Below are 15,857 nucleotides of genomic sequence, written 5' to 3' on the forward strand. Positions count from 1 at the left end.
AAGTGGATCAGTGGACCGGTGGACCAATTGTATCACTGGTTTATTTGAGAGAAGCACACGTTGTCATAGTAACGCGTCGGAGTAGAGGGGGTACTTAATCGAATGCGTTTTGCTGCTGTGAAAGCGGCGCATCAACGCTATGGAAGCAGATGCAGCAGTTGTTGCAGCACTGATAAGCCCTTCGATCTGCACTGCCTGCGCCGACTCAGACACGCTGCACCGCAATACACAAAGAATGAGCGCTGACGTGAGGAAAGCATGTATTTAGCCGTTAAGCGTGCTTATGCCCGACATGTCTTAACGTGAAACAAGCAAAAATAAACGCAATGCCTCAGACGTACTCCCATAAAAACACTGCCGGATGCGTCGAACGTACCTGTAATGAAAGTTGAAGGGAGACGTCGGACGTGGATATCTTTAGCCACAGCCATTCGCAAGAGTCTATATTCGCCCACCTCTACTAAATGTATGTCAGCGTACCCGGAACGTAACCACAACTCCACACATGTTTTTATTGTGACTAAACTGCTCACATACAGTTAAAGAGTCGTGCAAGCCATGTATTTGCATTTTCTCCTTTTTGTAATTGACGTGCCGATCGGAGCATCTTTTCCTCCGTAATTTCAATGCCACAGTACAGTTGAGATCTCAACTCTTTTTCTTTACCTGATCACGTGCCGTTTCTTTTATATTGAATGAGGTAAGTGGCTGGAAAGTAAGCACAACATACTTTTACAGTTTCTTTTACAACATACAGCTTTCTTAGGAAAGCGTATGCACATAACATAAATTCCTTTATGTTCGCCCTTCACAGCAACATGTGACAACCATTCATCACTTACCTGGCACTGTTTCCCTTCGTCCAGGAAACCGTGTATGAAACAGACAGATTGACAAGTGATTCAGAGCAGCCGAAAGGACATTCGCCAACTGGCAGCATGGATATGTCTGCGTCTCCACAACCTCTGAGTACCACAGTGGACCTGCTTCATTTTGTAAGGCCTGCACTGTCTTACCTTCACCTCTACAGTCTATGGATATTGCTGCGCCAACAGTCGCGTGCGCTTTTTTTTTTTTTGCAATGCATTTAGCTTGTACCTTTCCGCTTCGAATGATCATGCCTCAAGCGCCAATTGTGACGGTTGGTTTGTCAAGCCGGCACCCTATACAGTTTCGGCCACAATTTCTTATGAACAAAACCAGCGGTTGTAGCAAACCGGTTGTGCTGAACTGGTTAACCTCCCTGCCTGAACTGGTTAACCTTTCCTTCCTTCCTTCCTTCTTATGAACATCATACAAAATCTCGCCAAGTGGCGCGTGAGCTGCGACAGTTTGTTTTACGAGTTTTCCCCCAAGTTCATAGCTCTTCTGACATGACTATCTTACTATTTCCATTTTAGATATTGCTGCACTTATGAGCATTGCCACCACCAAAGACTGCATGCTCACTTGAAACGGAAGGCTGCAATTGTTGAAGCTCGCGTCTCGCGCTTCCTCGGCTTAGATTGACCGATACCCGTTCAAGTGGTTTCCAGTAAGACCACGCAAATGCATCTGGTGATCACACCCAGCTGAGCTGCTTTCAAGTTTCATCGGGAGCTACTAGGGGAAAAAAAGCCAGAGAGTAACGTTTTTCGGTAGCTCGATTCCAGCGACGTGTTCACTTTCATCCTATTTTTTCTTAGTGGGTACGCAACCATGAATACCCAGCCAGCACATAGCCGCAGCACACGCGCAATGTCAATAATCGCTGCCCACCTCCGCGCATAAAAATAGGCTTTCAATGAGCATGCGAGCGCACCACCGACACATTTTGTCCTACATTGCTCTGAAGGGCCCACATTGTATTTGTATCGCAAATACAGAGTGTACGAATAGAAGCTGTATTCGTAACCGTAATAATCCGGCGCAAGCTTAATGCATCCCTCCCATGCAGCCTCAGGTTGTTGTTGAAACTGAAAAAAAAAAATGAGTGCCGATATAGTGGTAAACGCGAGATAATTGCGTTAGCATTACGTCGCACGTCTTTGAGCACGATTTCACCACATACATACAGACAACAACACACGTATATATATATATATATATATATATATATATATATATATATATATATATTCGTGTGTGTGTTGTATGTATGTGTTGAAGTCGTATATACATATATATATATATATATATATATATATATATATATATATATATATATTGTCACGAGCCTCTAGAAGTAGACTTGAAGGTTTAATAACCCGTAGAGCAGCTGGCTCTCGGAAGACGCGACCGTCGGGGCTGGCTCGAGCAGAGAGGGGGGCGCGCGGTCTTCTTTCTTCTCTTGGGCTCGACCCACTCTTGCCCTCGACCCACTACCTACAGGTGGCAATATCCCCCCTTCCGAACAAAAGCATCGCCTCGATGCTAAAAAAAATAGGCGTAGAAGACAACGAAGAAGAAGGCAGGCAAAGCGAAAGTACACAAAAAAGGTAGCCGTCACGCCGGCACAGTCAATGAACGAAGAAGCAATCTCCCAAAGATAAATGAAAAGTAGAAACAAAGAAGGGAATGAGAGAACAAAAAAATGAAAACAAAAAAAGTTACGGACGCGCAATGTACGGCTTCATGCGCACAATATGAACTATGTCTGAGCTCGGTTGTCTTTGTGTCCTACTCCGTGTCTGCGATGATGTGTCCGGAACAACTTCGTAGTTTTCGTCACTGACGCGGCGGAGCACTTTATACGGACCGAAATACCGGCTCAGCAGTTTTTCACAGAGACCACGACGGCGAACGGGGGTCCACACCCAAACTTGGTCCCCGGGGTTGTAGGACACGTCCCTGTGGCGGATGTTGTAGCGTCGTGCGTCTGCCTGCTGCTGCTGGCCGATATGCAGCCGCGCGAGCTGCCGGGCTTCCTCAGCACGCTCTGCAAATTCCTCGGCCTCAGTTGTCAATAGGTCAGCGTCTTGACACGGCAGCATAGCGTCCAGCATCGTCTGGACTTCGCGACCGTAGAGAAGGCGAAAGGGCGTGAAGCGCGTCGTCTCTTGCACGGCGGTGTTATACGCGAAGGTCACGTAAGGCAAGATCCGATCCCATGTTTTGTGTTGAACGTCGATGTACATTGCGAGCATGTCTGTCACCGTCTTATTCAGTCGCTCGGTAAGTCCGTTGGTCTGCGGATGGTACGCGGTCGTCTTGCGATGCCTGGTGTTGCTCAATTCAAAAACCTCGTCCATAAGCTGTGCTGTGAATGCTGTCCCTCTGTCAGTTATTACAGTGGAGGGAGCACCGTGACGCAAGACGATGTGGCGCATGAAGAAGTGCGCTACCTCTGAGGCCGTGGCTCGTGGGATCGCCTCCGTCTCAGCATAGCGTGTTAAAAAATCAGTCGCGACGATCACCCATTTGTTGCCGTCGGCAGAAAGAGGAAACGGTCCGAGAATGTCCATGCCGACTTGGTCGAAAGGCGTGTGAGGTGCTCAATTGGCTGAAGTAAGCCAGCCGGTTTAACGGATGGTGTCTTGCGGCGCTGGCATTCACGACAGCCTTTAACGTACTGTTTGACGCTTGCCGAAAGCCCGGGCCAATAGTACATTTCGCTTACTCTAGCGAGTGTTCGTGAAAAGCCTAAATGACCAGATGTCGGTTCGTCATGGCAAGCGAAGAGGACGTCGTCGCGCATGTCCCTTGGAACCACCAGGAGGTAAGCACGGCTGGTCGAACGAGCATTCTTCTTATACAGCACGTTATCTCGCAGACGGAAGGACGTCAGCGAGCGGGACAGATGGCGTGGTATGGTTGTGTCGCGACCCTCTAAATGATCGATGATCGGTCGAATCTCAGCGTCGTCACGCTGCCGTCTGCTCAAGTCCGACGAACTAATGGCGCCCAGGAAGCCGTCATCATCCTCTGTTTCCTGACTGGCAGGATCAATGGGTGCGCGGGACAGCGTGTCAGCGTCTTCATGCTTACGGCGAGACTTATAAACAATGGTGATGTCAAATTCCTGTAGCCGCAAGCTCCACCGTGCCAGTCGTCCTGAAGGGTCGCGCATGCTTGCCAACCAACAGAGGGCATGGTGGTCCGTCACTACTTTGAAGGGACGACCATAGAGATAGGGGCGAAACTTGATGATCGCCCACACGACCGCGAGGCACTCCTTCTCCGTAGTCGAATAATTCGCCTCGGCACGGGACAGGGAGCGGCTGGCATACGCTACAACTCTTTCCACTCCATCTTGAAGCTGGACGAGCACTGCGCCACGGCCAATGCTACTGGCGTCGGTATGCACCTCAGTATCAGCATCATCGTCAAAATGTGCAAGAACGGGTGCTGACTGAAGGCGCTGTCGTAATTCAGCAAAAGCCGCCTGTTGCTCATTATGCCACACAAATGGCGTATCGTCCCTTGTAAGGCGTGTCAGGGGTTCCGCTATCTTCGAAAAGCCTTTAATAAACCGGCGATAGTAGGCGCACAAACCCAGAAAGCGCCGGATGGCCTTCTTATCGGCAGGAGCTGGAAACGCGGCCACAGCGGCAAGCTTGTCTGGATCGGGTCGGACCCCTTTGGCGCTTACTACATGACCGAGGAACTTGAGCTCTTCGTAACCAAAGTGGCACTTTTCGGGCTTAAGTGTGAGGTCTGCCGATCGGATGGCTTCTAGCACACTCCGTAGGCGGTGAAGATGCTGCTCAAACGTTTCAGAGAAGATGACCACATCATCCAGGTACACAAGACAGGCCTGCCACTTCAGTCCAGTAAGGACAGTGTCCATCATTCGCTGGAAAGTAGCCGGGGCTGAACACAAGCCAAAAGGAAGCACTCTAAATTCATAGAGCCCATCTGGAGTCACAAAGGCTGTTTTCTCGCGGTCGCGTTCGTCTACCTCGATTTGCCAGTACCCGCTTTTTAAATCGAGAGAAGAAAAATAGTGGGCACGCCGTAGTCTATCTAACGAGTCGTCGATACGCGGCAGCGGGTACACGTCCTTTTTAGTCACGTTGTTGAGCTTGCGGTAGTCGACACAGAAGCGTAGCGTTCCGTCTTTCTTTTTGACAAGAACGACCGGAGATGACCACGGGCTGTTGGAAGGTTCGATGACCGCATCGTCAAGCATCTCCTGGACTTGCGTACGTATGGCTTGGTGTTCTCTTGCCGACACGCGGTAAGGCTGCTGGTGTATCGGGCGTGCGTCTTCGTACGTGATGATCCTGTGTTTAGTGATGGAAGTCTGGCGTACCTTGGAAGAATGTGCGAAGCAGGTCCTGAATTCAAGCAAGAGCTTGCGCAGTGCTGTCTGGCTATCGGTGGACAGTTCAGAATTGATGTCAAGATGGCCCAGAGACGTGTCTGCTGTCTCCACTACTTCTGACGTGAAACAGTTGTTAACGTCTGCCATTGGGTCTGCAAACGCAAACGAAGTGCCGCGGAACAGGTGTCGGTGCTCGTAGCTAAAGTTGGTAACAAGCAATTGCGAATGACCAGCACGAATCTGTATAACACTGCGAGCCACACAAACACCTTGCTTCAGTAGGTGTTCCAAGTTACTTTCGGCCACCGCTTCGCCATCGCGTAAGCCACAGCATGTGACGTCGACGAGGACACTGGCACGTGGAGGAAGCGTTACACTGTCAGCAGAAACACGAAGTACGTCGTCGCGCCGTCGGCCGTCTTGCACGTCGATTGCTCGTTCGGCGGAGAAAGTGATACGACGCTCTTGCAGATTGATAATCGCGCCGTATTCCTGCAGGAAGTCAACCCCAAGGATAACGTCGCGGGAGCATTCGCGTAAGACAAGGCAGCTCGCTACGAATGTACATCCTTGAATCTCAACTCTAGTCGTGCAGGCGCCCAGCGGAGTAACGATGTGGCCGCCAGCCGTCCGAATCTGCGAGTTATGCCAGGGCGTGATCACTTTCTTCAGCTGTGTTGCTATTTTGCCGGTTAGTATCGTGTAGTCTGCGCCGGTGTCCAATAAAGCACTAGCGGCATAACCGTCAACAGTAACTGGTATCTCGAGCGAAAGCCGGTCGTCCCGTTCAGTTGCAGGTGGTGTCGGGTCGGTATCTTTCCGTAACTGCGTCCGTCGGAGGTCTTCAGCGCTTCGACCGTCAGCGACCTCGCCCCCAAAGATCGCCTCAGTTAGTTTTCCCGGCGGGGACTGGTCGACCGCTCGGGAGAATACCGCTGGGGCGGAGGTGAAAATCGTCTCGGAGACGGCGAACGCGACTGCCGCCTGGCAGGCGGTGGCAAGCGCTGCGGGGACAGGTATTCCTGAATGTCCCGGGGTCGTTGGCCGTATCGGGGCGGCGGCGAGTATGCGGAAAATCCGCGAATCCCAAGGCGCCGGTATGGGCACTGGCGGTACAAGTGGTCAGCTTCACCGCAGTGGAAGCACAGAGGCCGATAATCGGGTGTGCGCCAAACATCCGACTTCCGAGGGGGCGGGCGTCTATCGTCGACGTCGTGAACCGCTTGCTCCGTACGATGGGCAAATGGAGCGGCATGAACAACGGGCGGCGGCGTGTACCCAGCGTTGTAGTACGGTATCGGCTGCACCGACTGAACTGACACCGTATTAGGAGCACGAACGAATAGCGGCGGAGAGGAAGCAGGGCGCTTCAGGGCTTCCGCGTAGGTCGCACGGGGGTATTCAGGAGGTATTGCCGCAGCGTTAGCAGGAGGCAAGGTATCACGAAGCGCCTGGTGCAGTTCGTCCTTGATAATGCTCGATATGGAGCTTACCGTAGGTTGCGGTGTTACAGCGGCCTTTTGCAACTCTTCACGCACTACAGAGCGGATGAGTTCTCGCAGTGAGTCGCCGTTGCTTCCTATGGCCGTGAAAATGTCAGCAGCAGACATGCTGATTGCTTGCCGCTCATACAAGTTCGAGCGATGCAGAAGCATCTTTTCCATGGTTACGGCCTCGGACAAGAACTCCGCGACCGTCTTCGGAGGGCTCCGTATGAGGCCAGCGAAGAGTTGCTCCTTGACCCCGCGCATCAGATGACGTAACTTCTTCTCCTCCGTCATTCTTGGATCCGCTCGTCGGAAGAGGCGCGTCATGTCTTCGACGTACGTGGTCACAGTTTCGTTTGGCAACTGGACACGGGCCTGAATCGCTCGTTCCGCTCGTTCGTGGCGATAAGAACTGGTGTAGGTCTCCAGGAGCTGACGACAAAACTCGCGCCACGACGGCAGTTGCCCGTCGCGGTTCTAAAACCACGTACGCGCGCCATCCTCCAGGTAGAAGTAGACGTGTCTGAGTTTTTCCGTGTCGTTCCATTCCTTCACGGAGGCCACGCGCTCGTATTCGACCATCCAGTCTTCGACGTCTTCGAACACTGTGCCATGAAATGTCTTTGGGATCCGTGGGCTCTCAAGTGTGTAACGATTCGACATCGTGCTTCCCGTACCGGTTGGGGCGGTTTGAAGGGAGGCGCTGGTCATTCCGGTCGATGTGGTGGGAACCGTAGCGTCGACGACTTCTGGGGACAGTCCCCTGATACTGCGGCTGGCCCGATGCACGGGAGTGTCGACAGGCACTGGATTCGTAGCGCGGATCCTTGGAGGGGTCTGCAACATCCGTGAGGACGCTTACCCCGCACCTCCACCAGTTTGTCACGAGCCTCTAGAAGTAGACTTGAAGGTTTAATAACCCGTAGAGCAGCTGGCTCTCGGAAGACGCGACCGTCGGGGCTGGCTCGAGCAGAGAGGGGGGCGCGCGGTCTTCTTTCTTCTCTTGGGCTCGACCCACTCTTGCCCTCGACCCACTACCTACAGGTGGCAATATATATATATATATATATATATATACACGCATACACACAGACGTGTTCATGTCAGCTCTCATATTCCCTCTACCACGTGACCGGCTTCCCACTCTTCACACACATGCACTTTACTTGCTGCACTTATGATGCATTTGCGTGGTCTTACTGGAAACCGCTTGAACGGGTATCGGTCAATCTAAGCCGAGGAAGCGGAAGCGCCAGACGCGAGCTTCAAGAATTGCAGCCTTCCGTTTCAAGTGAGCATGCAGTCTTTGCTGGTGGCAATTCTCATAAGTGCAGCAATATCTCATAACGCTTACTCATTAAAACCTACCGTTAGCAACGTCCTAGACGGTACTCCCCTCTACTAACAAACCCATCTACGATATTTAGTCACAAGTTCCCTGCTGCCTTATAGCATTGTTTTAATCCTAACCAAACCACTTGCTACAACGTGGCAGGGAAGTTACGACCAAGTGCCGTAAATGCGCCTTTGATTATACGCGTAATTAATTTATTAGGATTACATATGCGTTTGTTATTATCAACTCTCGACATTGCTAACAGAAGGCTGTCGAAATTTGGGCCATCTTTCGAAATGTCTTTTTTTTTTAGTTCCACCTATCGAGTTGCCGTCACGTGGCCTGTGGATTGCCGTGAAGTTTGTTAATACGTGCGAAAACGTCCCATTCAATCATTCTGAGTGCGCTGTGTACGGCGTTATTATATTTTTTCCGCGGTTTACTTGTGGCGCGCGAAATAGAAGTACCACGTGATTATGTAATCACACGCCGCAACAGCAGTGGCCCCAAAAAGCAAGTTGAATGAGCTAACTGCGCTCATCGCACGACTCGGCAATCACCTGTATGTAGCAAGCGGTCGGTGTGGTTATTGACAACCGCTGGTCATAAGCTGCGTAGTCCTCGAGTGACGATAGGCTGCGCGACGATCACTTGATTGCGGAGTCGGCCAAAGAGCGGCATTAGATTCATTTCCTTCAACCCACTTTTAAGGCAAAAGCCTTAGATCTCTATGTTTCAAGGTCGCAATGTGAGGTGCAGAAAGTCACGTGACCCAATGAAGGCCAAAAGCAAACCAAAGCATGTCCAACCGTGTATAAGACATGATTAATTATTAGCAAAGTCCTTTATTTATTTATTTATTTATTTATTTATTTATTTATTTATTTATTTATTTATTTACTTATTTATTTATTATTCAATATACCTTACAGGCCCGAAGAATGGGCATTGGGTAAGAGGAGCTTCAAAAGTTTTACATAATATAAAGAGCATACAATTATGCAGAACATTAAGCACTTTGTTAATAATAATACAAGAAAGAATCAAGTTTAAACAAACTCTAAACTCCTCAGATCCAAAAAAAGAAAAAAAATGCATACAAGAAGCAACGCAGACAAGAAGTTATTTAAAGTACGAAATGCATGTTTATGCAGTGACGGAATTTTTCTTTGTTAGCTTCAGCTACCAGGATATCGGGAAGGCCGTTCCACAAGCGGATGACATGTGGAAGCGCATATGAGTTAAAAGCATCTGTTTTACCATAGATGCGTGTGAAAGAAAGATGATTATGTAATCTACGTGAGGTGAATGGACAGACTTGCAGAGCTATTTGTGATGGCCTTGGTCGATGAACATACTTGTGAAACCGCAGTAAAAGTGCTACGTCACGTCGAGTAATATATCCGAGTTATTGACGGATTGATGATTAAATTAAAGTGGATTAGGGTGAATTATGGTGGATTAAGGTGAATTGCAGTAGGCTTTACAAATCTCTCTTTACAAGTCTTACAAGTCGTGTCTCTTTGGCGATAGCTAAGGACACCTGACAATTTTTGAAACCGCTGGTATCGCGCCGCGCGGATGTGCACATTTAATGGGCTGAATTTTTGTCATGAGGCGCGCGGAAACAATAATTACGCAGGACATACAGTCGAACCCAAATATATCGAGCCCACATATAACGAATTATTGCGCATAACTAACAACAGTAAAATCCCCTTGAAAACGTTTTAATAAAGTTTTTATATTATATATGGAAATACCTACCTATCAAAATTTTTTGTGATTGCCTTCACATTCAATATATTCGGGTTCGACTGTAGTACACATAAAGGGATGTTTTTGGACGCCAGAACAACTTTCCCCTTGCAATTCACGCCATTCACTAAAAAAAAAAAAAAAAGCTGAAACGCGTTTCGTTATTCTTCGCAATTTAGCCAGGCAATTAGTACACAATAATTATCCTACTGAACGAAGAGTGCTGGTCACTGAACCTCACAGGCTTGGTTGAAATTAGATGGTTTCATTGATGGTTCGATGTAGAGTAATCTGGAAAGTTGGACGAGTTGGTGATTAGTCATCATACCGTTTTAGTCCTCCACTTTGTCCTCAAGTGCGCTGCTTCACCAAAACTTTATGATGATGGTTTGATGGTTTCATGCAAGATTTTAATAGAGTGTAATAGGTGTGTCGCTGTTATAGAGTGTATCGCTTAGCACGTGGCGTAGAGCTTGAGTATAGGCAGGATATTACGTGGACCACTTTATCAGGTGAGCCGGCAGTCTTCTCTGCCGCTCTTTGTGACCTAGGCTATCTGGACGAATGGTGTCACAGTATCTTTTTCTTTCTTTTTTTTTTACTTTTGTTAAACGTGCTGCCGTACCGGTAAAATGCTGGCTAGCGCAGTTCGCAGCGCAGTTTTTCTACGATAGTCACACAAAAGCTAGAACAATCGCTAAAATTTGTGTTCTTGCCACGTGTGTCAACATTCTTTCGTAATCTTCGGTGTGACCAAGCTGCCCACAACGCAGTTTCTGGAGACTGCGCCGGCCACTTGTTGCCCTGGTAGCGCAGTCAAGCATTATGAAGTCTTGGCACACCCTTCAATATTTGGAAGTCGTGGAGGCGTCACTGATGCGTCGCGAAATGAGCACACGGGGTTAGTAAAGGCAGGGAGAGAAACACTTACCCTGACCTCAAATTTTATCGGGACAATTGTTTGTCTATAGATTCTGGCTACAGCATAAAATCCAGAATGATGTAAAATCTGTGAGAAGCAGGAGAAATACTCAATAAACTCTGGCACACTCCACTAGCGGAATGATAATGCGAGACCACATTCGCACAGCAACGGATGACAGCTGTCTGAATCAGGCCTAAGACAGCAACTAAGCTTTAAAACGAACATAATCGGGCTCTAATGACGTTATTCAAGTTGCATTATTGCTACTATCGACCCATTTTTTCTTGTACCACAAGTTGCAAGATTTCAGGGGTTTTAAGCGCCAAAACCACGGTACAGTTAGTAGGCGCGCAGTAGCGGGAACTCCGGAATTGCTTTTGGCCACTTGAGGTTCTATAACGTACACCTAAATCTAAGTAAACTAGAGTTTTCTCTTTTATTTCATTTTCTTTATTTAGCCCTCATCGAAACGGCTTGAGTCAAACCCGCGACCTTGAAGATAATTCGTACAACATTCGCAACACGAGTCACAATGCCTAGGACGACAAGTCGATACCATACGAGGGAAAGAAAAATCGTATCTGAAAAGTCATATTAGGTCATTTATATCGAATATGATTTCTCATCACACGTGTACAGCAGGCGAAATGTCAAGAACAAGCACCTGTCGAAAAACCAATCTCAGTTTCACTTGCGTACACTTGTTCTTACTGCTCACGAGAACGTAAGGTGCAGAAATTGTGCAGGCTCGTGGTGTCGTCCCCGCGCGCTCCCAAAATCACATTGTTCTCGAAAGCATCATTATAACCACGTGATTATCTCTAGCCAATATAGGCAGTGCTGTGGATGTTTCGACAATAAGCCCGGTTAATAACGGGGTGCAGCTGCTCATTAGTGTCACAGAATCACCATATGCATGTTTTTATTCAAGGGACAAAGCCTCGTTCTACGCCTTGGAGCCTACCGCTGCCTTTGTTCATTCGCAGGAGACGTTGCGTTGGCCAACGCAGGTGATAGATGACCATGAGGAATTACTAGCAAACGAGTCCAGTTCTACTGAATCTCCATTTGCCTTCAGCGGTACAGTAAGTGCTTCGCTTTCTCCTCCCATCAAGCTGAGGGAAAGAAATAATCGCGCGCTTGGAGTCTGCGTCTCGAATCATCCCGACATCTGGGAAGTATTGCGACGCATCTCTGTGAATATCGCTTATCCTCTTGCTTGCGTACTTCGGAAATATCCTCGCTCAAAATTACGATCATGCCGCTCATCTCAGTCACACTGTCATTTACGAGAATATGTTGTGTCCAAGTACAAGCCCCAGCAACAGCTGTCTCTGTGTTAACAAAATCTAATTCTGAAGGTCGTGGTTTTGCTGATAGCATGCGCTGGAAGCCATTGCGGAGCCGGATACCCGTCAAAGACGCCACGTTAGGGACACCACTTGTACAACAAGAAAGCTCTAATGCCCTTACAATAATTGAGAATGAAGAAGCACGACAATCCATAGGTCGTACTACTGCCACTTAACTTTCAATGGAAATGTATTTTGTAGGTGCCTTACAATGTCCACAGAAGGAAGAAATGAGGGACATAGGGGACAACGCATATTAACGCGAAAGCGTTAAGGGCCTCGTTCGCAGAAAATCTGGTGTTCGCGTCGTAACCGGCGTTGGCGTCCCGTGGGCAAAAATGGCCGTGTATATTCGATACGGCATTGAAGTTCTTCTATCTCTAAAATTGATCACATCTTGTCCTACGTTCTTTAAAAAGTTATTCCTCTGAATTTTGAGAATGACAGCCCACGAACAAATGTCAAGAAACAAAACACCGACAGCACATGTCTTTTATGTTAAATTTGCTCAGACTAAAATATTAAAAGTGCAAAGCAATAGCAAAACCTGAAAATTATGTAATTTTTTTGGCGCCGCTGTGTACTACCTCCGGGATCGGCCCACGCAAGAGGTCACGTTTCTACCAGTAAGGTCGCCTTCGTGCATCGCGTTCGCCGCCAGCGTTTCCCGGTAAACATTACCGTTACAGAAGCTCTTGTTGCCGGGAAGCATGAGAAGCAGTCACGGATCTTTGAATGCTATCGCGCTCCACTCTTAAAGGCGAAGCTTAAGCGTGCTACAAGTTTTTTTGCCATTTTTATGTCCGGGACGTAAATGACGGATTCTCTCATTTTTCAGACGAATTCCAACAGCACAGACGACACTGAGGACGAGAACGAGGAGGAGTCAACAGCGCCATCATCCATGTCATCGGCGTACAATGATTTCGCATCAAATGCGACCGATGTCACCGAGACAAAACCAGAAGTGAACTCTTCGACGCCGACGGCACTTGACAACGTCACTGGTGTACATTCAGTAAGACCACCCACAGAGTTTTATCTTATTACACCTTCGTCCAGAATGCAAGATTCTTCCTGCTAAGCCACTGGCTCATTCACGATCAACTTTCACATAGAGATCGCTTTATTCAGATTGGTGGGCTTAATGTTATGTTTACTGGTACAGCTTATTCGTTTTGTGCACAAAAAAAAATCTCAACTGATTTTCGCTTGAGCTACGCCATTCAAGTTTACGATTCGGCTGCAACAAAACGATGGCACTAACACCCCTACTGCGATGAAATCATGATATTCATTGTAGCCATGACCTACAAGAATCGACAAGTTCTGAGTGGCATCGCTGCAGATGACACCTACTTTAGATTTATTGTGGTCGAATCTAGTAATGCCCGAAAATGTGGTATTACATGAACTCGTTGCAAAATGATACATCTGTGCAAAATTTGAGCGTAAATCACCCCCCTGTTTAGCTCGAAAAATTCCACACATCAAACCCTTCTAATTACGTAGCATACAGTATATTCTTCGCCATTACTCAAATGGGGGTGGCAAACAACCTTTTCACTCCTGTCGCAGTTTATTTACCCAGAAATGAAAGCGAATGTCAACACTGAACGTGCACATCACTTTGCGCGGTAGCAATGTATCCACGTACAAAGTAGTTTTAGCATGACGCACTTCTTCAACTTGATGTTGAAAAAAAGAAAAGCGACTGAATAACACGAATTATAGACCAGAGTATAAGAATAGTTTGATAGTCGTTGCAAGCTTGCGTTTACAAAATAAGGATAACCTTATACAATATCCTGTGCTCGTCTTAATGGGTATAGTAGTCGACGATAATTAACCTGTCAGTACCGAAAGCAACTCTTATCTGTTCGCTTGCGTAAAGCAGCCATTACGTAGTAATTAGAATAATTTGCAGTAGAACGCAAGTTACTTGTTTTAACGTATACCATTTGTCATTGACCTCACCACTGACTGCATCATACCATTTCACGGTGCTCTTTCGCCACCATTGTCCCTTGCGCCATAATATCTCGTACATCGTCCTTGTTTTTAATCAGATGTATTTTTCACTGCGGCATCTTTTTTTCTTACTTTACACCTTTGCGTGCTTCAAATTAAGTGGGATAATCAGTGCGGACGGATCGGCCCGACTCGTATGTCTTACAGGTTGTTCCCAGCAAGACCACAGAATCACACTTCTTGCAAATCAAACTCAATTACGGCGATAAGCACTTCACTTGGAAAATATGTTATCGTTCGATCCGCTTCTCTCACGGCTTGTGCATGGGCTTCGTCATCACTCTGAAGCTTGCGTTACATTTGTGACTCGGTCCCCCGCCGATTATCTGGTATACGCTTTGTACCATATTTGTGTTCACTTTTCGTTCAGTTTCGTCCAATAGGCACTTAATAACACTAATTAGGATAGCCTAATCATGTCCTCGACATTATTAGATTCGCATATTTGGGATGAGCGACTCTCTCCATTACAAATTTTATCTCGGCATCACTGCTTTCATGTCCTGGTCTTACTTCGCATTATTTGGTGCCCTGTTACTCTATAATAGGTATCTCCGTGTTTCTACCTGTTCGCCCATCACTGTTCGCACGTGACGAAGTAGACGAAAATGCCTTAGGTCCGTTTGGTACGTTAGAAAAACGGAACCCAGCTACCAACGACTTCACTGCACGGTTAACCCAGTAATAGTCATAGTAGGCCATTCGACCTGCTTATTATAGAGGTTTTATTGACGATCATTTCATTCGTTTATTCTATAACCTATGGCGTATAGTTTCGTGATGTAGGTTCCTGGAGTTGTGCAAAAGTCCCAGTCTACGAAATACTAAAGCAGCTGAAAGTAGGAAATGACAGTAAATATGTCTGCTTCAACTGTTATGCCATGCATCACTTACGAAGTTGTGATATGTTATTTATTTATTTATTTATTTATTTATTTATTTATTTATTTATTTATTTATTTATTTATTTATTTATTTATTTATTTATTTATTTATTTATTTATTTATTTATTTATTTATTTATTTATTTATTTATTCCTTCTGCGTAGTCCCGCAGTTGTAAGCATGATGTTTGAGCTGTCATTAAAATTTATAAGTGTAGCGAATACGAATGCCACGCGCTGCAGCCGCATCGCCATTCCTCCCCTGGGAGCAGAGCTCGAGCTTTTGCGAAAGCGCTGCTGCCGCTGCTGTGTCTAGTAATTCGCTTGTATTGCATATTTCCTTTTGATCTAGCTGAATTAAGGACTGCTATCCTATATATTAGGTTAGCTAGTCATGGAAATTTTACTTTCCCTTTAACGCGCCGAAATCAACATTTATCACCTCTGCATTTGCGTAATGAGAGCGTTTTTTTTTCTCTGTCGCATGAATATAATGCTTTGGTTACGTGTTAAAGCGACTTCCTAGGTTAAGGCTTTTGCTTGCGGCTAACTACGATTCCCTTGTTTAAGTACGTACAAAACGCATAAATGTTGTGATTAGATAATCGCAGAGCTTGTACGAGTGAAATGCGTTTATTTAATAGAGAATATGAATTTTATGACGCCTACCAAGCGAAATTTTTATTTTTATTTAGAGCATGATACGTTTTTCAAACAATTGCCGAAAATTTGTGAGAATGCAATAATTGACGAAAATAGTGTACAAATCCGCAACTCTGCACTGGAAAGCAGATATCGCAGTTCTATAAACTACACCAGTTAGAACATCTGAAGGGGAC

At 46.8% G+C, this 15,857-nt stretch overlaps 1 protein-coding gene across 1 annotated transcript in view; it reads left to right on the forward strand.

Annotated features, from left to right (window-relative positions):
* Positions 1–13,187, forward strand: part of LOC125943531 (putative protein TPRXL) — a 19,322-nt gene extending 6,135 nt beyond the window's left edge. Inside the window, exons 3-4 of the mRNA XM_049662889.1 lie at positions 11,738–11,836; positions 12,942–13,187. Coding sequence (XP_049518846.1) covers positions 11,738–11,836; positions 12,942–13,187 — 345 coding nt within the window. The remainder of the gene's footprint in view (positions 1–11,737; positions 11,837–12,941) is intronic.
* Positions 13,188–15,857: the final 2,670 nt, after the last annotated feature.

Source organism: Dermacentor silvarum, chromosome 2 (genome assembly GCF_013339745.2).
Source record: "Dermacentor silvarum isolate Dsil-2018 chromosome 2, BIME_Dsil_1.4, whole genome shotgun sequence".
Lineage (NCBI taxonomy): Eukaryota > Metazoa > Arthropoda > Arachnida > Ixodida > Ixodidae > Dermacentor > Dermacentor silvarum.